The 19,722-nt window shown below is 39.4% G+C and overlaps 2 protein-coding genes across 2 annotated transcripts; one reads left to right on the top strand and one right to left on the bottom strand.

Annotated features, from left to right (window-relative positions):
* Positions 1–3,304: 3,304 nt before the first annotated feature.
* ywhag2 (3-monooxygenase/tryptophan 5-monooxygenase activation protein, gamma polypeptide 2) lies at positions 3,305–10,519 on the bottom strand. The gene is made up of 2 exons (XM_041046374.1): positions 10,277–10,519; positions 3,305–6,642 (listed from the first exon to the last, which is right to left on the bottom strand). The coding sequence occupies exons 1-2, from the start codon at positions 10,361–10,363 to the stop codon at positions 5,986–5,988; spliced, it is 744 nt and encodes a 247-aa protein (XP_040902308.1). The 5' UTR covers positions 10,364–10,519; the 3' UTR covers positions 3,305–5,985.
* A 3,680-nt stretch (positions 10,520–14,199) lies between these two features.
* Positions 14,200–19,010, top strand: si:ch211-105f12.2 (RIMS-binding protein 2-like). The gene is made up of 6 exons (XM_041045570.1): positions 14,200–14,211; positions 15,592–15,773; positions 16,171–16,327; positions 17,850–17,971; positions 18,053–18,124; positions 18,229–19,010. Exons 2-6 carry the CDS (start codon positions 15,711–15,713, stop codon positions 18,292–18,294), a joined length of 480 nt encoding a protein of 159 aa, XP_040901504.1. The 5' UTR covers positions 14,200–14,211; positions 15,592–15,710; the 3' UTR covers positions 18,295–19,010.
* The last annotated feature ends 712 nt before the right edge of the window (positions 19,011–19,722 follow it).

The following is a 19,722-nucleotide window of genomic DNA, read 5'->3' as shown; positions in this document are numbered from 1 at the left end:
ATGGGAGGCCTTGCAAGTACATGTGACGTAACTGTGAGATAGAGGTGGGGGGGGGGGGGGGTGGGGGGGGGGGGGGGGGGACTTAATTTTAGACTCACCTTTTACAAAGTTCTGTTCATCACATGAGCCTCTGTAGTTATGAATACTCACCTACAGTATGTAAGTAGCAAAACACGCATAACCACATAATTAAATGAAAAGACAGCAATGTTGTATGTCGCAGCCAGATGGAGAGCTTTTCTATCACAAGCAATGTATCCTATGATGTTTTGGGCCAAGTGCTCCCTAAAATAGTCTCTTAAAACCTTCAGCTGAACGTTGTGGCACTTTTTGATAAATAATACAAAGTCTAAATGTTAGCCTGAATAATTCATTTTGCAGTAGTCATGCGTAACAGCTGTCTTTGTGCCTGAAAGAGTCAGCAGTGCTCTTTGTCTTATCATAACTTAATGCTGCGAGAAAAAGAAAGGAAACAGCCGATATCAGAGTTGATTATTTGTATAATCTGCATAATTTCACGTCATTTTGTGCGTTTGCCCAACTGGAGGTTAAACTGATGAATCGGACTCTCTTAAATGAGGATATGAAAACTCACAGTCCATACAGAAGCAGATAGTCTCTATAGTGGAGAGGCTGTCACATTGATGTCTCTGGTCTACTCACTGTCTACTCACAGGCTGCAGGGGGGCCTATTTATAGATCTGTCTCTGTTCTCTGCTTCTACATCGGTCCCCTCTTTCTCTCCATCTCTCTTTTCTCCCACTTTCCCTCCCTCTAATGGGTTGATATTTCTGGATCTGCACAGCTATTATCTTCTTTGCATCTTTGAGTTTCAGATCACGTTGAGTTGGATCTTAAACTTTTCAAAAAACTGAAGTGTCTGTCTGTTTTAGCAGTATATGTGTGGCGTGCTGTGTAGAAATATAATCTCATTATGTCTAGTCTCATTCCTGAAGGATAGTGATTGGTCGGGAGCTGCTATGTTTCACCTCCAGACTTTCAAGCGCACTTGGCGATCAATCTTTATCCACCCTGTTTCAAAATTAGACAGAAAAGTGTGAAGTCAAACTTCAGTCTCTTTGCTCTCATGTTGCTGCCATCCAGTGTCCAGTCCGTACAGCTGCCACTTTTGCCCCAGAGCCACAAAACTAGCCACAACAGCCGTGAGGTTTGGCTGATGATGAGTGGGTCAGCAATCAGTGTGAGGAGCATGAGCCACAGACATGGTCGGATTAATCTCTCAGGGGCCAAAAATTTGTTGCTGGGCCCCTATTGACCCCCAGTACATGGCAGCTCCAGGCACCCAGAAACCAAACAGGACAGAATATTTCACTATTTTCACCAAACAATTGATTGTTAAGGAAAACAACTGTCAGACATATTGATAAAGAAAAGCTTTGCCTTACAGTACTTCTATGATGGAATTATACTACCTTGCCTCAATTTTTCTGTGTGTTAATCACTTGTCACAGAGGAAATTTGATAAAACACAAGACTGTTGTTGATCTTCTCATAGAAGTCTCAGCAAGTAAGGAAAAAAAGCACATTTCACAAAATGTCTGACTACTTCCTTGAATGTAGTGCGTATAGATTTCATTTTCCTTTCAGTGAATCTGTTATCCTCTACCTGACCTAAAAAGAGAAGGGAATGTGTACGCAACTATCCTTCTACAAACTTGAAAGAGCTCATGAAATTCAGAGCGGACAAAAATAACTTCCCTGTATCATCTGCAAGACATAATTGGCTTCCACTGTTTATTTTTAATAGTTTCTTTCATAGGATCAGGACTTTTTCAACAAGGCACTGTTGAAAAGTGTCATCAGAATGGCTGTCCACTGATGCTAATGAGGAATTCGGTGCAGTGATTTAGAGGGCATTCGCCTTTGGGTGACATTATGGCTCAATGATCACTTGTGCCTTGTCATCCTGGCCTCCCCTTAAGGAAATAATGCTTCATGTGATGAAAATGGTCAGACAGAGAAGTTATTGTACAAGTGGAAGTGAAGCATGGCAGAGCAATATTATGTTTCCTACATATCCTGTAGACGTGACCCTTATGACATCATCTTCTCCAGGGATGTAGGTTACATCCATTAAATAAACTGGTTTGACTGGATGTATGTTTAATGTAAACAGCATGAATTGTACATCATTTCATGAGAAATATCTCTTTAGTTTTACTTGACTTTGACATGAAAAGTGCTAAATTGAATTTGTAGCTGCCGGAGATTCAATTATATGTCCATCAGTAGGCCCCGCTGTGTTTCGGGATGTGTAATGTCACCAACATTTACCAATAAAGACGACACCGATGTCCCTGAAAGTGTAGCGGTGCATTAAAACACAGGCTGGAAGATAGGTTGGTGCTGAATCCTAATGCCTCTTGTGTGCTTTGAGCTTTCATTTTTTACAGGATGCAATAGGTGTCTGAGCAGTGCAGCAAGGAGCTGGGCTAATAGTGGGATACTTATTATAGCCCTAGCAACAGGAACGGGATTGGTGGCTGCGGTGAGTGTGCCTGTCAGCAATTGGCTGGCAAGGAGGACCGTTCAAAGCACAGAATTTCATCTCATGAAACGTTCAGTGCAGCAAGCTGCAGCAAGAGGCTGCAGTCTGAAGGTGGGCGATCCAGCAGCTTGGCACTTCAGCTTATCAATCAGTCTGAGGGCTCAGCTGCCAGTTTGAAACACCCAGATATGCATAATTACCCCGATAAACTCTTTTACACTTTGGGTGTAAAAACAATACGTGAATGTGAATTTAAATACTGAAAAGATGTTGTTTCTCCTTCCATCGTCCATCATGAGATTCAGGATTTTATTTTATTGAAGCCCTCCTCTGATCATAAAATCTGTTGTCTTTTGAAGCAACATTCTTTGATCTATGCCCTAATTTAGTTAATGATTAGCAAAGCGGCCTTAAAAAGAGCCTCATTCAAGACAGACTATAGTTGTTGTGTGAGCTGGCAGTGTCTCTGCACTGCAGCTAATACAGACTCCATCTCATATGTTCACCCACAGTCACTCACCACATGCAATGGTGCAGGCATACACAGGACCCATGTTCCCATCCAGATATGGATGCAAACACTCACACATACCACACACACCAGTTATGTGCCCCCCCAAAGGGTTACATAAGGTCATATTGACTTCCTGTATTAATGTGTAGGTTGCAAAACTCAACAGAAATGTTGAAAATCTTTTCAGTCATGAACTTACAGAATGAAAAGGAATGAGCTGTGGTGTTTCTGGTATGGTTATAAATGGCTACATTACAGAAAGAAATGAAAATATAGAATAATACAGATAAACAAATAACTTTAATGGGCAACAGATGGCAACCAAAACGTCCTCAGAGCATACAGTTTGTATCCCATTTTCAGCTATCGTCTCCCGTCTTGCTAATTTCCAGTAGGTCAGCTCTTCTTTAATCTAACTCTAATTCTTTTCTCCTCAGATCTCGTATTTGTATGTTTTCATGTCACAGAAACAAGGATCAACATCTAAAATAATGAAAAAACAAAACACAAACCACAGAGAAAAAAAAATTAAAAAGGAACACAATGCATGTATTATTGGCAAATGAGTGAAAGTCTCCTGACATGGTTTTTCAAAAATATATTCCAACAAAAAAGTGAGAGAAATATTCAGTTTCCACTCGTTTTAACACACATAACTTAAAGTGTAGGATTCAACTCCATTCTAATATTTATAAGCTGTGTGAGCAGTTGTGCAGATTGGCATTAGGATTTCATGCATTTTGTCTGGCGAGCCTTCAAGACCATCAACCTTATACTACGTTAAAAATAAATCAAAGCAGCTGTGACAGAGTGTGAGCTCATGGAGGCTGACTCATGATGGTGACATAATTGGCATACATGAATAAGGGTGTGTGACTGACCTTAAGGCTTTTGGTTTCTCTCTTAAGCCATCACATCTGAAATAAAAAATAAAATCTGTCCCCCCAAAAAACTGCCATCTATTAGGAAAAATAAACTGCCATCTGTATGAATATATTACTGTAATAATCTATAGAACTAGCAGCATTTTGAAGATAAATCAGTTCAGCAGCTTTCTGTGCTCTTAAGCAGCTTCCTAGTGTCTAAAGTTTGTTCTGAAGACGTGAATTCTCACATTTTGCTAATCAATAACCAATTCTAGTGAACAGCCTATGCTTTTTTCCCTGTGACTGTATTTGTGCATTGGTGTTGAATATTCATATCTATGTGCTGTACAGAGAGCAGACACATGTAAAAGTGAGGAACCATTGAAGGGAAAATGTTACATCTTGCACACATGCTTGCAGGAACTTAAAAATACTGGCAGATAGATCCTTTTTTCTGTAAAGGTTAACTTGCAAATGAGGCATATTAAATAATGATACAGGCACCAAATGAAAGCACATACTGTACCCAGGGCACAAAACAAAGCATTAAAACGTTTTTTCTATGAAATGGTTTTTCCTTAAAACCAATTTTCTTACGGGTGACAATACAACAATACACTAGACCACCACGGAAATGGTGCAAGTATAATTTAGTCATATTCTTTTTTATTATCATAGCTATTATTTCGGTTCTTGTGCAACTGCTACATAATGACTCACATTCAAGATATTTTGTCACTCAGGAACAGCTAAAAGGTATAAAAACAAACAAACAAAATAAATGTATACTGTCAGAAATAAAATATGGTCCATGTTTGTGAATCATAACAGAAACATTGAGCCTGAAAACTTCACCATTATTAAAACTGGATAGCATGACAGAAAAAAGTACTTAAATACTGTTCAAAGAACAAAATATACCATAATCATACTTCAATGTGACAAACACCAGCTGGTAAGATTAAGTGATCACTGGTGGGTTTTTATCTTCCTTTTTTTTCTTTCATTAACAAATTAAATACACATATTGCATGTCACTATAGCAACGCCCATTACAGGTCAATTTTTACGATCACCATTTTGGTATAGCAAATCAAAAACCATAACAAAACGAAATAAATTAGAAATTAGAAATCAACATCAGACAAAGCCTGTTTTTCTCAATCATATGAATACTTAACACCCACAGTATAAGTTAATAAAGTCAAGCTACTGTATATAAATACATCACCAGCATGCACAATATTGAATAATCGATATTATTGTTGTCATCATCTTACACTGAAGAAACAGTATAGTAGGCAAGTGCATTTAATAAAACAAACACAGAAGTAAACCACAAACTCTGAAGCTGCTTTTATTTTATTTTTTTTATTTTTTTTTTTTTTTGTTTTATATCGTTAAGTCTCTGCCTTTATTAATCTTCACCTCCAAAAGAATCTATGGTTCCAGTGACAAAACAGACAAATCTGTGAGATGCCAAATACACTTCAAACAGAAGGAGGGGAAAAATTTTTGACTAAACAGTCCTCATTTTTGCTTTTGTGTAATTTATCCTTTAAAATTTGGGGGATTTTATCAGTCTAGAACTTTCTCTTTTCTCGTTGTTAGTGTGAGTTTAACATCCATGGCTTTCAGGGCCCTTTCTCATATACAGGCTACTGCTGGAACCAATGCAAACTAGTTTTGTGAGGCATTCCCATTCAAGCATTTTCTCTCTCAAGTGACTCAAATGCATCTCTATCACGCAAAAACCTAACTAAGCAGCTTATCTTGACAGAACAAGATCAGTTCCTATGCCAGTGTGAGGCTGCCATTTCAATCCAACAACAACCACTTCAGGCTGATTGACTGACATATCAGTGGTTTTGGCAAATGTCAAAGAGAAAATCAAGAAGACGGAGGCCCCTTTCAACTGTATATATATTTCTATATATATTTAAACTAAGATTTAACCTCCACTCTCACCTCTCTTTTGATTCTTTTCTTTTAACACATGGAAAAATAAAGAACTGCTGCTGCGGTAGTATCATCGGCAAAAGCGGCTGCCAAAGTCCACCGGCCCTTCATATTTTTTTTCGAAGTGTGGTTTCTCTTTAATTGTTGCCCTCCCCTCCCTCGTCATCCTGCTGGTCACTTGTCCACAGTGTCAAGTTGTCTCGGAGCAGCTGCATGATGAGAGTGGAGTCTTTGTAGGAGTCCTCGTTGAGGGTGTCGAGCTCGGCGATGGCGTCATCAAAGGCGGTCTTGGCCAGATGACAGGCCTGCTCCGGGGCATTCTGGATCTCGTAGTAAAACACAGAGTAGTTGAGAGCTAAGCCCAGGCGGATGGGGTGGGTGGGCTGCATGTGCTCCTTGCTGATCTCGTGGGCTTCGTTGTAGGCCTTCTCCGATGACTCCACCACGGTAGCTCTTTTCTCTCCCGTGGCAACCTCAGCCAGGTATCGGTAGTAGTCGCCCTTCATCTTCAGGTAGAACACTTTGCTCTCGTGCTGCGTGTCGCTGCAGTTCTTGATCAGGAAGTTGTCCAGGAGGTTGAGCACGTCCTGGCACACAGCCTCCAGCTCCTTCTCAATCTTCTCCCGGTAGGCTCTGACCATCTCAATCTTTTTCTCATTGCCGTCGGCTGAGGTCTTCTGCTCAATGCTGGAGATCACCCTCCAGGAGGAGCGGCGAGCCCCAACCACGTTCTTGTAGGCCACAGACAAGAGGTTCCTCTCCTCGTTGGACAGGGCCTCGTTCAGCTCTGTTACCTGGACAAAGGAGAAAATGGAAAATTTAGTCACAAGTTAAGAGCACAAGCTGTGACTAACAGCACCAAACTGTATATGCATTATACAAAACTGAATGCCAGAACATATCATCTGAGAAAAGCGTTATAATTGTTTAAACAATTAGTCAATTAGTCAATTCACAGCTATTTAAGCCAAAATGCAAAACATTTATGGTTCCAGCTTTGGATTGCTTTCTCTGCTTTATATCACTGTAAATTGAATATCTTTCAATTTTGGACCCAAAAAGCAATTCTGAGATGTCCCTGTGGCTTGCAGGTTAATACGCTAACCATCAACTGTATCATCCCCAGACAGAGTCTGTCCAGAGACCTCTGTTAAATCTCTTGTCCTTGTTCCCTGTTATCTTCCATTTACTGTCTGTGATAAAGGCATAAAAATTCCAAGAAAATGTACTTGGAAAAAAAGTCACCTTGGGCTCTGGGACATTGTAACGGGCACTTTTCTTACAAAAGGAATGATTAATCAACTAATCAAGAAAATTATTGACAGATGATGAAAATAATCATTAGTTGCAGCCCTAATTATTACAAAACACTGTCTTTTTACATGAAAGAATCTGGACTAACAGTACAGTCCACAGCACAGAAGATGAGCAATATTTCACTTGTCATGTGCAATTCCCAGTTTCCATGGCAATCCATTCATTTAGTGCACCAGTAGCTCCAGCTGTCACATGGACAGCTAATGGTAGTTAGTGAGAAACGATATTCAAGATAGTCAGTGGCAGTGGGGGTGGGGGAGGGGGGGGGTTGGGATAGGAGATGGGAAGGCAGGAAGGGAGGGGGGTGAAAGGAGGGCTGGAGATGGCTAAAATGTTCCCACGAGCACTTGGGGGCAGCTGCACTGTAAATGAAAACCATCACTGCACAGGCGGTTCACGTGTCCCAGTGACCTTCTCTCTGGCTGAAACTGACCTTTTTACCTGTCTAAAACACCATGTTGTGACATCACTCTGAGTTTGATTGTTAAATTTAGATTTTGATGGATCAGGATGATGGTGAGGTAGGTGTTACACACTGTGCTACTATAAAGAGGCTGTATTACTTTTTGGAAAAGCAACCTTGTGTTGGAATGAGGCTTCTGTCAGATCAATAACTTCACAGGGCCTGAAATATACAGATACAAAGAAAGAAAGCTTAGGCTTCACAAAACCTTTAACCTTGAGTTTTTTAATCTAAAAGTCTCCTCCTTGATGTCCTAGCATTTCTCATTTCTCTGTTTTCACATTCTCTGCTCAGGCAGAGGAGCACAAAGATGGCCCAGGATCGCCGACGTCACACAGCTGAGAGGACAGAGAGGGGGGCTCAACCTGTAGAGATGGAGTGACCTTTATCTTTGTTTCCAAACCTGTAACATAAACCTAATGATCTCATTTGACTGCCAACAATAAGCCATTTACACAGTGGCATTTACAGTCAAACAAAGCTGATTTCTATTAATTTAATGACTCAGCTTTTGTTGAGTTTTGTTTTTTTTTGTTGTTGAGTTTTTTGTTTGTTTTTGTTTTTTTGAAGGAAACAAATAGGTCATCACTTTAAGTATAATGAAATGATGATTGGGAAGTTTACTACTGTGCCAATTGGATTATATATATATATATAATGCATCAGACTGACACAAATAACTCATTGCTCAATCATATATTCTGTGGGCTGCACTGGCATTAATTATAATACATGACAATAACGACCAACATCCTAATTTAGAGCTAAAAAAACAACATGCAAAAATATGGAACTAGATGACTGGAAGGTACGCAGCAACTAATCTGATCATCAGAATCAATCGTTATACTTTTTTTTGTGGTGGAGAGGAGGGGCAAAAAAGCTGGATTTAAGTCACTAATGTGAATATCTTCTGGTTTTCTTATTCTTCCATGATAGCAAATTGAATATCTTTGGGTATTGAACCACTGGTCAAACAAATCAAGACCTAAATAATTAAAAAGGAAAATAATCTTTAGTTGTAGCCCCGGGGACATCCATAAAAATTCTGTCTGAAAAGCTGCACAAAAGGCTGTTAACATGAACTTAATCCTAATATATTTTTCATGAGGAACACGAAGGTGATGGCCTATCTTTGTCATTTCTGGCTGCAATGGCAAGGGATTCCCTTTGATTAGAGAGTGAGAGTACACACCCCTGCAAAAGGGCCTAGTTTGGACCGCACTGACATGGCAGATTGTTTAAACGGAAAGGAATCCCTCCCTGCACACACATCATCCCACCTCCTGCAACCAGAAACCCTCGATGACAAACGATCCACAGGGGTTTGCTTATCCTCTCCTGAGGAACATAAGACAAAATGTTCCTCGTTTAAAGCAAGTATGATGATTTTGATCTATATGTGAGCTCATTAGGGTCCCGGCAAAGACTCCCTGGGTGCTATTGGTTCCAGTATAAGCTGGTGTGACACAGCAGTTTTTTTTTTTTTTAACCCACTGGTGAATCCAGTTCCCAGAATTTCTTAAGGGGACACACAGAGAGGCAAAGAAAAAAGAAGAAGAAGAAGACGAAGAAGCAGACAATGGCTATGTTCTCAACACTGGCCAGTAGGAGCTGAGAAAGCTCCTGTGAGGCAGGCCACCCATGTCACCCTCTTTTGCATCACATATTACACTAGTTAATCGGGCTCATTAGCCCAAAATGACTTCAAATTGCTGCCGGATATCAGGAGGAATCTGCCCTGACACGGAAACAGCACATGCACAAGATTGAGACATGAGCCATTATTAGGAATAAAGTGGACAAGAGAGGCGAAAACAAAGCCTACAATCAAATCTGACCATATTGACTCACTGCAATATGACAAAGAATATTCTAGAGAGATTCTACTGCCTCCTACGTTTGTTTAGAGGAAAGAGCAGTTTAAAGGCTCCCTTTGGATGATCCTTATAATGCAAGCATGCTCAAAAAATGCGTCTGTTGTATACAAGAGAGAAAAATAAGCAGATGTTGATAATGTGTATCATTTTAATTAATGTGACAAAGAGAGGAGGAGGAAGAAGAAGAGGGGAAGGAGGAGGGGGCAGCAGCAGTTGATAGGCTTTTTCCGAGCAACCTCACATGGCTCCCAGCAGCAGAAGCTCTTATAAATTCGGTATAATGGAGGGAGGGGAGGTGGGGTGGTAAAAGGGAAGAGAGGGGGGGGGGGGGGGGGGGGGAGCAGCAAATGCAATAGAGCAGAGCCATTATATGATATGAGCTCCTTATTAACTGAGGGATCAAGCTCGGGCCTATATGCATTTCATTGTAATATCCCTTCATTGAGCGGCACTGCCGACAGAAAGGCACCGCCCAAGGAGCAGACGATTTGGACTCGACTGGCATCAAAAAAAAAAAAAAGAAAGAAAGAAAGAAAGAAAGAAAAAGGCAAAGGGCAGTCGATGATTTGGCGACAAGACAATAAAGAGATTAAATAGTTTACTGTGATGCCTGGTTGTAGTGCAGTAATATCAAGTGTAACACCCCCCCAACATTTACAGCCAGCGTAATCAAGATTACGGGACGAGCCTTTACGCAAACTGAGCAGTGACAGAACATTACTCGCATACATCTAAGTCATAATTATTATCTTTTCTGAATGAACTTACCGATTTCATAGCGGCTGCCATATCATCATATCTCTCAGCCTGTTCAGCCAGCCTGGCTTTCTGCACCAGCTGCTCGCGATCAACCATGTTTTAGATGATGTTTGGTTGCTTTGTCGAGCTGCTCTACTTGGGTTTTGCGGATGAAATCTTTGATATTTTCAATCGCAATGCAGTGAAATCCTACGCGAGCCTAATGCTGCAGCTGTTCCCTGCTGTCTGTCTATGCTCCGTGCAGACGGGACACCCTCTCCTCTCTCATCTCCCTCCCTCCCTCACCTCCTCCTCACACACTCTCCCTGGGCTGCGTCATCACTCAGAAAGGAGGGGTGTCTGTGCCAATGATGTAACACTCCATACATGGGAACCAGAGGGCCCGGCGTAAAGGGACGGACAGATGCATGGGAGCAACCCTGGGCTAAAGGCCCTGTGGGAAATGGAGTCCTGTGTTGGGTGGCTGCTCTCTGGAGCCAGGAGCGTGTCCAAACCGACAGCTCATAGGGTGGGGAGGGGTCTTGTTGGAGTCTACACTCACCAAGCACATTATTAGGAACACCATACTAATCCTGTGTGGCACGGGTTCCACCGGATGTTGGAAACAGTCCTCTGAGATTCTGGTCCATGCTGACATGACTGCATCACATCATTTCTGCAGATTTGTCAGCTGCACATTTATGCTGCCAATCACCCAAAGGTGACCACATCCCAAAGGTGTTCTACTGGATTCATATCTGGTGACTGGGGAGGCCACTGAAGTACACTGAACTCCCTGTCATGTTCATGAAAGCAGTTTGAGATGAGTTTTGCTTTGCGACATGGTGCATTATTATGCTGGAGGTATAGCCACAAGGAGCTGTCAACAAACCCCATGAAAAGACCAAGACTGAATGTATCCTTCTAAGTATTGTGAGTGAATTCAGAACCTGATTTAGCCTGTTCTCCTGTGCCATAGACCTCCATTATTGTCCAAAAACTATTTGAAACACACCAGTGAGCCACACTGTTCTACTGTGGGGCATGTTTCAAAACAGCTCCCCAGATTAATAATGACGATCACTTTAACAGTCTCTGGAGAATAGTGCCTGTAAGGCAAAGGCAGAGGCCACTGCACATGCTGCGCAGCATGGTTTTGTATTGTAAACAATCGCCATTTTTTTTCTGTGCCTTTTCAACCTGTACAAACTTTGCTTTCGAAGATGAGGTGCTCTGTGGCTGGTTGTAGGAATGTCTCGACCATATCACTGATACTGAAAATAATTGTTGGTTGCTGCGTTACTCTTCTGTTACGGAATCATACAATCTTCTTTGAGGTTTTCTGTGTGTTAATTACTTGACACAGAAAAAGCTGGAAGCACTTTGATAGAACAAAACTTTTAAAACAAAGGGCCTAAACTAAAAGAAAAGGGGATTTTCACAGCTTCTGTCTTCAAGAGATGGCTCACAAGATGGAGAACAGTCCTGTATTCAAAATTTTACTCAAAGTTAAAAAAGTATTAGCATCAAAACATACTTAAAGTACCAAAAGTGAGATTCATCATGAAAAAAATGACCCATTTCAGAATAATAAATATGTTATAATCACTGAGCATTAATGTGTTCATCACCTCAGTGTCGCAGCTGGTTAAGGTGGAGCTAATTTTAACTACTTTCTGTGCTGCTGTGAGGCGTGTGAAATCCACCTGGGGAAGTTTCTCATCTTGACCTGTAATAAAATACTATAATTTATTTGTTCATTATAGTTTGTAATATCACTCTGTCAAATTACTCCATCCTAAAATTCTTGTATCAAAAATGTTGAAAGGCTGTTTTCATTATGAATTAATCTGTTGATTATTTTCTCCGTTAATCGACTGATTGTTTGGTTTGTAAAAGTTATGAAAATAGTGCGAAAGCTCACGATTACTTCTGTCTCAACATTTTTTTTTTACCACTGCCCCTGTCTCCTGCCACAGCCTTGGACTTTCCTCCCTGTCTCAGTCACCTGACTCCCCACACCCACCTGCTCACCTGTTTCTCATTCCCTAATCAGCCAGTGCTGACTGCCACACCCACCTCACCTGCTTTCCACTCCCCAATCAGCTAGCAGCAGTTAAATACCAGCCATCTTTCCCCCATATTGTTGTGTCATTCATGTTTTGCATGTTGTAACTTTTTCTTTGTTTGTAAGCTTTTTTTTTTATCACTATCTCTGCTAATACAATTACTGAACTGTTCTAGCCTGCATGATCTGTGCCTTAGTTGGGTCCTCCTCCTTTGTCAAATCCTGGCAGAAAAATGCTTTTCACAGTTACTGACAGCCCACGTTACAAATTCACAATGTTTGTTTAATCTAGCCAACAATCCAAACTCAGAATTGTCTAAAAATAAATGAAACTGATTTTTTTTTTAAAGTGTTTTCCTTGTAATTAGTGTTACTGACCAACAGCGCTGCATCCCACACCTTGACTTTTAAATATTCATTATTCTTTTTGAATCATGATATATTTTTTTGCAGGGCAGGCCACAGGACGTCCATGAACTGTAATCTGAGAACACTGCATTTCCTGTCAAGGCTGCAAGTGACTGAAGGATGCAAAGAGCAAGCTCTGCTGGTGAGGTTGAACTTGTGCAGTTATTTTACAAATACACTGAGAGCAGAACATACTAATCAAAGGCAGTGATGTATGATTTAATTTCATGACACTCGATGCTTCCACTCTGCTGCTCCTCAGAGGGAAACATTGTACTTTTTACCCCATTTATCTGACAGCTATAAACAAAACCTGTGAAGAACTTATGAACTTAAGAAAATATGGTGCACTGCAAGAAATTAAACTACTTAATGGTATATGACATATAGTTTATAGTTTAAACCACTTGTCGATCAATTGATTGGTTGGTTTAATAACCGATTGATTTTTTTTCTTGCATATATTTTATGATTTCAACTTCTCAAATATAACAATTTTGATGCTTTTCCTTACATTACAACATAATTTGTATCTGTACATAGTATACACACAGACGGGGCCATTTCTTTTACTTTTGATACTTTAAGAACATTTCTATCATAGCATCTTAAATTCAGCAGTGCACTCTTAAAGTCATTTAAATGCTTAAAATTATTTTATCCTGCATGTGAGCTACTTAAAGTAGATGGGGATACAGCGTCTCACAGCTCCCTCTTCTGGAGACACATGGAAATGAACGTATCTGAGGATGAGATACCATGTTCCTACAGTGGTTAGTGTGAAAGTAAGAGATTTTCTTACTGGCTTGACAAATATTCTGAAACCACAGGACCGTCTTTTGAAACCTGCAAGAACGACATAATTCTTAGGTCAGCAGTTTACAAAGGCTCACTGACCCAGTAAAACCAGTGAGTAGCAGGAAACAACACATTACAATTCAACTTTATTTATTCCTCTAGGGACAATTGCCCACATCAACAAACCCAGTGGATATACTAAGAAAAACAAAAAGTGTTAATCACAAAACTAACGGCCACAAAAAGATAAAACTATAAAAAAAAAAAATACAGAGGAAGAAAAGTAGCAGTTAAAATGGAAAAAAAAGCCCACACCAACTAGTTTTTTGGTTATTTTTTTTTTATTTTTTTTGAGTCTGAACCAAAAACCCGCTTTCAGTGCCCATGCAATGCTGTCAGATGTCTCCACACCCCATCGTCCCTAATTTCCACCTTTCTGTGTTTTTTCTCGCTCCGTCTCACAGTCAAACACAAAAACCAGCACACAGAGATTTATTCAACCTTTCTCTTCCGCAGCAGCAGCAGGAGATTATCACCTGCTGACCTGGCCAGAGGTCAAGAGAGGAAGTGTTGACTTTCAGTGACGCATAAACTGGGTCAGGCCAAAATAGATTACAAAAACAAACAAACAAAAAAAAAAAAACACAAAAAAAAACCACACTGCTGCTTCACACTCAACCAAGGCTTGATGGTAAAATGCAAATGAATGTTGTACTTATGACTTGGACTATGGAAGGACATTGAGTTTTAGTTATATTTTGATAGAATAGAATAACCTTTATTGTCATTGAACAATGTCCAATGAAATTACAGTTGGGCAGTTGGACATTTGATTATAACAAATGTTGTTTCTTGGCCATTTTATATCTTAGCAAGTAGATTAAATCAGCAGGTAAATTAAATCACTGCAAGAACACCTACATAACTTCAACTTAATTGTTTAGGTCACCATCTCTTATCTCTACTTTTCTATTCCAGGCCTGGGAATAATACATTCCTGCAATAATACATTTCTGCTTTTGCAGTAGGCCTATGTATTGTACAACCTAATATTTGACTGACACCCGAAGGGCAGGATCACCAACCAGGCAAAGTGGGCCACTGACCAAAGACTGGAGCACAGGTTCATCCATCTTTGCAGGTGTAGGCAAATTCATTAGTTACAGTTGTGTCAAGGTTTGTGTGCCACTAAATGTGGGTCCTGCATTATTAGCTAATCATCTGGCCCTGTCTTGTGGAGGGTATCACACTCTAACTTTGTGACCTTTATTATGTTTTAGTCTATATTTTCCTTATGTGTAGAATATTAAGAAAATAAAGCTGTGTTTAACCCGTTACCCTAATTGTTGTACTGAAGCCCAAAAAGAATGTACCCAAAAATGAATAGCTTTCTCCTTCTCAACACTGTTTTATCACAGTCACAACCAGTATGAGAGATACTGAACCAAAGTTACAGATGCACAAACGTGGTAAAGTTTTTCAACTTTTTGTTTTAAACTTTTGGCATAAAAAAGGAGATATAAGGCCTGTAGTAGGACCTTTTGTGTGGAAAACGCTTTAGATCTATAGCCACAAACCTTAATCAAATCACCACAAACTAGGACAAATAAAGTCTTGCTTCAGTGAAGCACAGCTGGTTGCAGGAGTCAGTGGGAGTTTTGAGGCAGCAGAATATTCAGAGGGGGGTTTCAAAGGGGTCCCCCAGACACCTCTTAACAGGTGAATCTAGCCATGGGGATGACTTCTCTGGTGCTACATATCAGTTAAAAGCAGCCTGAAATAACTACACACCATTATTGGTTTCTTTAGCAACTTTTTAAAAAGCCATTGCTTCCATTTCCTTGCATGTAGAGTCTTACAGTGCAGCAGGCAGTGCTGAACTAATGAATCTATCCACTTGCTTCAAAGAGGATTACTGCTCCTTCTGCTTAGCTTAGTTACTTCAAATTAGGATAAGGGTAAGGAGAGGTCTGCTGTCTACAGCAGCCATCTGTCTGCCAGGAAGACAGTTGAGCGCTCACACTGGTGTAAATGGAGACAAGTCTGGAGCTGGATGTTTTGATATACCCAGATGAAGTGAGGTTTGCTTCTCCTGACGATCTCAGAGAATGGGAACTTGAGACCGCGAGCCAGGTGTCCTTACCCACTGTCCGAGTCTTTGTGGCACTTTACCCATACAACCCTGCTGCAATGTCTCCCAACCATGAGACAGCTGCTGAGGAGCTGCCATTTGTACCAGGCCAGATAATCAAGGTAAAAACTATGTGACACCTCTTACTTTTGTAACATCATGTACAGTAAAAGGGTCACACTTCAGGGCTCATAGTATACAGTTTAGTGTACAGTATACAAGGATATTTCATGTGTTTGAGTTGAATTTCCTCACTGCATGAGTTGAAAAGCTTCTTTGAAAAAAACGCGATAGTGTTTCCTGTTTGTGCTAGATTCAGGCCAGGTGAAAGTGTGCAAAGATATGAGTCTTTTTTCTGTTTCCTGTCACCATTTTCAACCGATTGATGTGATTTGCCGCCCTTTAACTGCATCTTACTGCTGCTGCAGCTAGCACTTACACACACATACTCTTCTTTTTTTTTTTTTCAATCCAAAGCCTAAGTAAAATCACAGAACTACCTCTATCTGCATTTATTAGGTGTTTGGAGACAAAGACTCTGATGGTTTCTATCATGGTGAGTCCGGTGGTCTCTCTGGTTATGTGCCAAGTAACATGGTGGCTGAGATCCCAGTGGATGATGATTACCTGAAGCATCTACTCATGCAGCAGGGATTCCTCCCTGTGGACCACACAGGTATCAACCCTCTGCTTCTGCAGAACACTGTGCTGTAACACACTGGCAGAACAGCAGTGGTGGAAGAAATACTCAGAATTGTTACCTAACTAAAAATAGCAGTACCACGATGTAAATACTGCTCCATGTAAAAGTCCCGCATTCAAAATTGTTCTTCAGTAAAAGTGCATGAGTATTACCAACAAAATGTGCTTTAAGTATCCAAAGTGAAAGTACCCTTTTTGCAGAATTTTGCAAACGAGTGTTGAATTAATGACAATTATCTTGTGCACACATGACAAAATTTTATATACATAAGTTATTATCTTATAAAACAAGATCAAAAACATTTTCTCAGGACTTCAGGAACTCCTCTGCTTTGGTGGCAGGACAAGTTACAACTTACAACTGAATCCCAGCAGAGATTTAATATCCAATATTGAATTATATATCAAGTGATGTCTTCAGATTGTTTAATCTCAAATTCTACATACTTTTGGTAAGTAATTTTTTTTATTTCATTCAAATCAAACAAGAGTTCTTCTTCACAAGTTTTGTATGTAAAATCTTGATTTGTATGGTAACTAAACCTGTCACTTAAAGTACTAATTCCATCTGAAATGGAGTATAATCATGAGGTGAGGTAGCATCCATCATTGACATAACACAAACAGACATGTAAACAGACAAACAAAACACTTTAACCAGGACCTGACTTTTTTAGTAAACTGTTTAAAATCCTTAATCTGCTTTAAAGTTGGAGGTTGAGAATTCCTGAGGGTGGTGCTTTTAATTTAAAAAAAAGCAGTTTGTGCAAAAGAAGTCTTACAGTGTCTAATTCTGCAGTTTTGTTCTGATGTATTCCGGGTGTAAATGGTAGTGTGGTGGAGTCTAGTTATGAAAGTGTTGAAAATGGGTGGAGCTAGATGGTGGAGACACTTAAGTAAGTTTGAAGTTGGATTACTTTATGAAATCGACAAAACTGAGGAACTCTTTTGAAACATTGCAGCGATGAGATTTCAGTGGTTTCTTGCCCAGAACTTAATAAATTGATATGAAACGGAAATACTTAATCACAGATATCTCAAAATTGTACTTTAGTAAATGTACTTAGTTACTTTTCACCTCTGCAGAAACAATGATGTAGGTGTAATGCACAGAAGTTATCTCAGGGGGAAAAAAAACAAACAACTTTCCACAACTTTCGTTGAACAAGGTACAGAAGTCCCTAGGTGATTATCTGACAGCGGCTGTTTGTAGTGAGCTGCTGCCTGGTGTGAAAGTGTGCAACTGTAGGAAGTTACTAAAGCTAAAAAAAGATACTACAGCAAATAAGAAGAAGTAAAAGCAAAACAGAAATCTTGCGTGTAACTATATGTGTAGTCACTAGATCAGCCACTTAAATGATCAGTTTTAGTGCACATGCTCAAAGGCAGGTTAGCTCAGGTTTGATTCTTTCAGTGCTCTGTGTGCAAACTGATTTTCTACTTCAGCATTAATGTTGTGTGATATCAAAGCATTGCTTGTATATTGTGGCCCACAGGTATGTCTCCAACCCCAGAGCTGAGTGACATAGCCAGTATCCCTGATGATGTGGTTGTTCGACGAATGGTGGCCTTGTTTGACTATGATCCATGGGAAAGTTCTCCCAACATGGACAGTGAAGTGAGCACTAAAATCATACATGAGCTGTTAATCTGTTGTTTTTAAATACAAAAAATGTCTCAGACTTTTCCTCTCTTACAGGCTGAACTTGGCTTTCGTTCAGGAGATATCATATATGTGTTCGGTGACATGGATCAAGATGGATTTTACTCTGTGAGTGTCACCTCTTACACAAGTCACCAGTTACAACAAACTGACAGATGCTTAGTTCTTATGCTGACGTTAATACACAAGCTCAACTTTCATTCTAATTTTAGGGGGACCTGCATGGACGAAGAGGTTTAGTTCCATCCAACTTCCTGCAGCCGCTACCCTGGGATTAGGACGAAACGCCATGCTAGGATGTTTGCTACAAATGCCAAGTCTCAGACACAGTGAGAAATCAGTTTTTATAAAAAAAAAAAAAAAGAAAAAGAAAAATATTTTTTTCATTTTTATTATGCATATTATGGTACAACACTGCACCTGCTTTAGATGGCAAATCAATGAGGGTTTATGTAAATACGCAGTTAATTAAACTAATATTGATCATGATGCTGCAAAGTGAAAACTCTTCTCGTCATGCAGTTCTCAGTTAGTTCATTTATTGAAAATGTTTACAGAAAATTTACAATTAATACATATTTTAAAAATCCAAAACGTTTAAAAGTCACGTGGACTCACTTTTCACAAAAAGACCAACAAGAGCCAAAGACTGAATTTACTAAATGAAATTTCATACATGCTGTATGTCTGTAAATGTATTAATATGAACATATAGTATTTCAGTCATACCTGACGGCAAATGATAGATTATTTTAGCCTTAATAATACACTTATAGTCTCAATTTTGTGCAGACCAGAGTGTATTAATATAGTATGTCCGTATTTGCCTTACAGCCTGTTTATATATTTTCTATAATTGGCTTTTAGTCTTTTCATATGGAGTAATAAGAAGAAAATATTTTTCAGTTTCAGTTTTAAAGCAATTTTTAAGAAAAAAAAATACAACAGAAACTTTGTATGAAGAAAGAAATTAATGCTATATTGATGTTATCAATGCAAAAATTATAAAAAAAAAAGCCGAAAGTGAAAATAAACTCTTGAATTTGTACACTGCTCACCTGCTTTCTTTGGTTCATGATTTTACTACATTTTAAATTTAAATTTTCTTCTGTGACAGGTTTTCACATTCACCATTATCTTATCATTTTGTGATAAATGACCACAATAAAAAAATTTAATGACAAAAGCAACAAAGAAATTAAACAGGTTTTGGTTTCAGGCCTAAAAGTCATTAAAATCCTTCACACAGGTCGTTGATTTCTTCTTTTACATTCCTCTGCAGCCAACAGTATACTCATCCATAAAGTAGGAAACACTACACTGTGTAGTGAAGTTTAGTAGTGCTTTCTACTTTATGGGTGACAATACTGTACATCAGTAGCTCCTGGTCGCGCCACCGCAAACACTGAAGTCATGACGTGTTGAATAAAGGCAAGTTTTCATGAATTAAATATGACACAAAAACTTGATAAAACCCAGTTTCTTAACTGAGAAATAAGAAGGCAAATTGCCATGAGTTGCCCCCACAATATTTGACAGTAAAGTTGTCTAGAATTGTGCTGATACAAGACATTAACATCAGAATACAGTGTAATATAATACACATCAGAAAATATACAGTAGTATCTCCTGAATATTGTAGTGCATTTTCAATGGAAGGATACAACAAATAATTGCAGCGATCATTTGATTTTTTTGAACAAAGT

Source organism: Toxotes jaculatrix, chromosome 9 (assembly GCF_017976425.1).
Source record: "Toxotes jaculatrix isolate fToxJac2 chromosome 9, fToxJac2.pri, whole genome shotgun sequence".
NCBI lineage: Eukaryota > Metazoa > Chordata > Actinopteri > Toxotidae > Toxotes > Toxotes jaculatrix.
The sequence above is the reverse complement of the archived record's forward strand: the minus strand, read 5'-3'. Positions and strand labels throughout refer to the sequence as shown.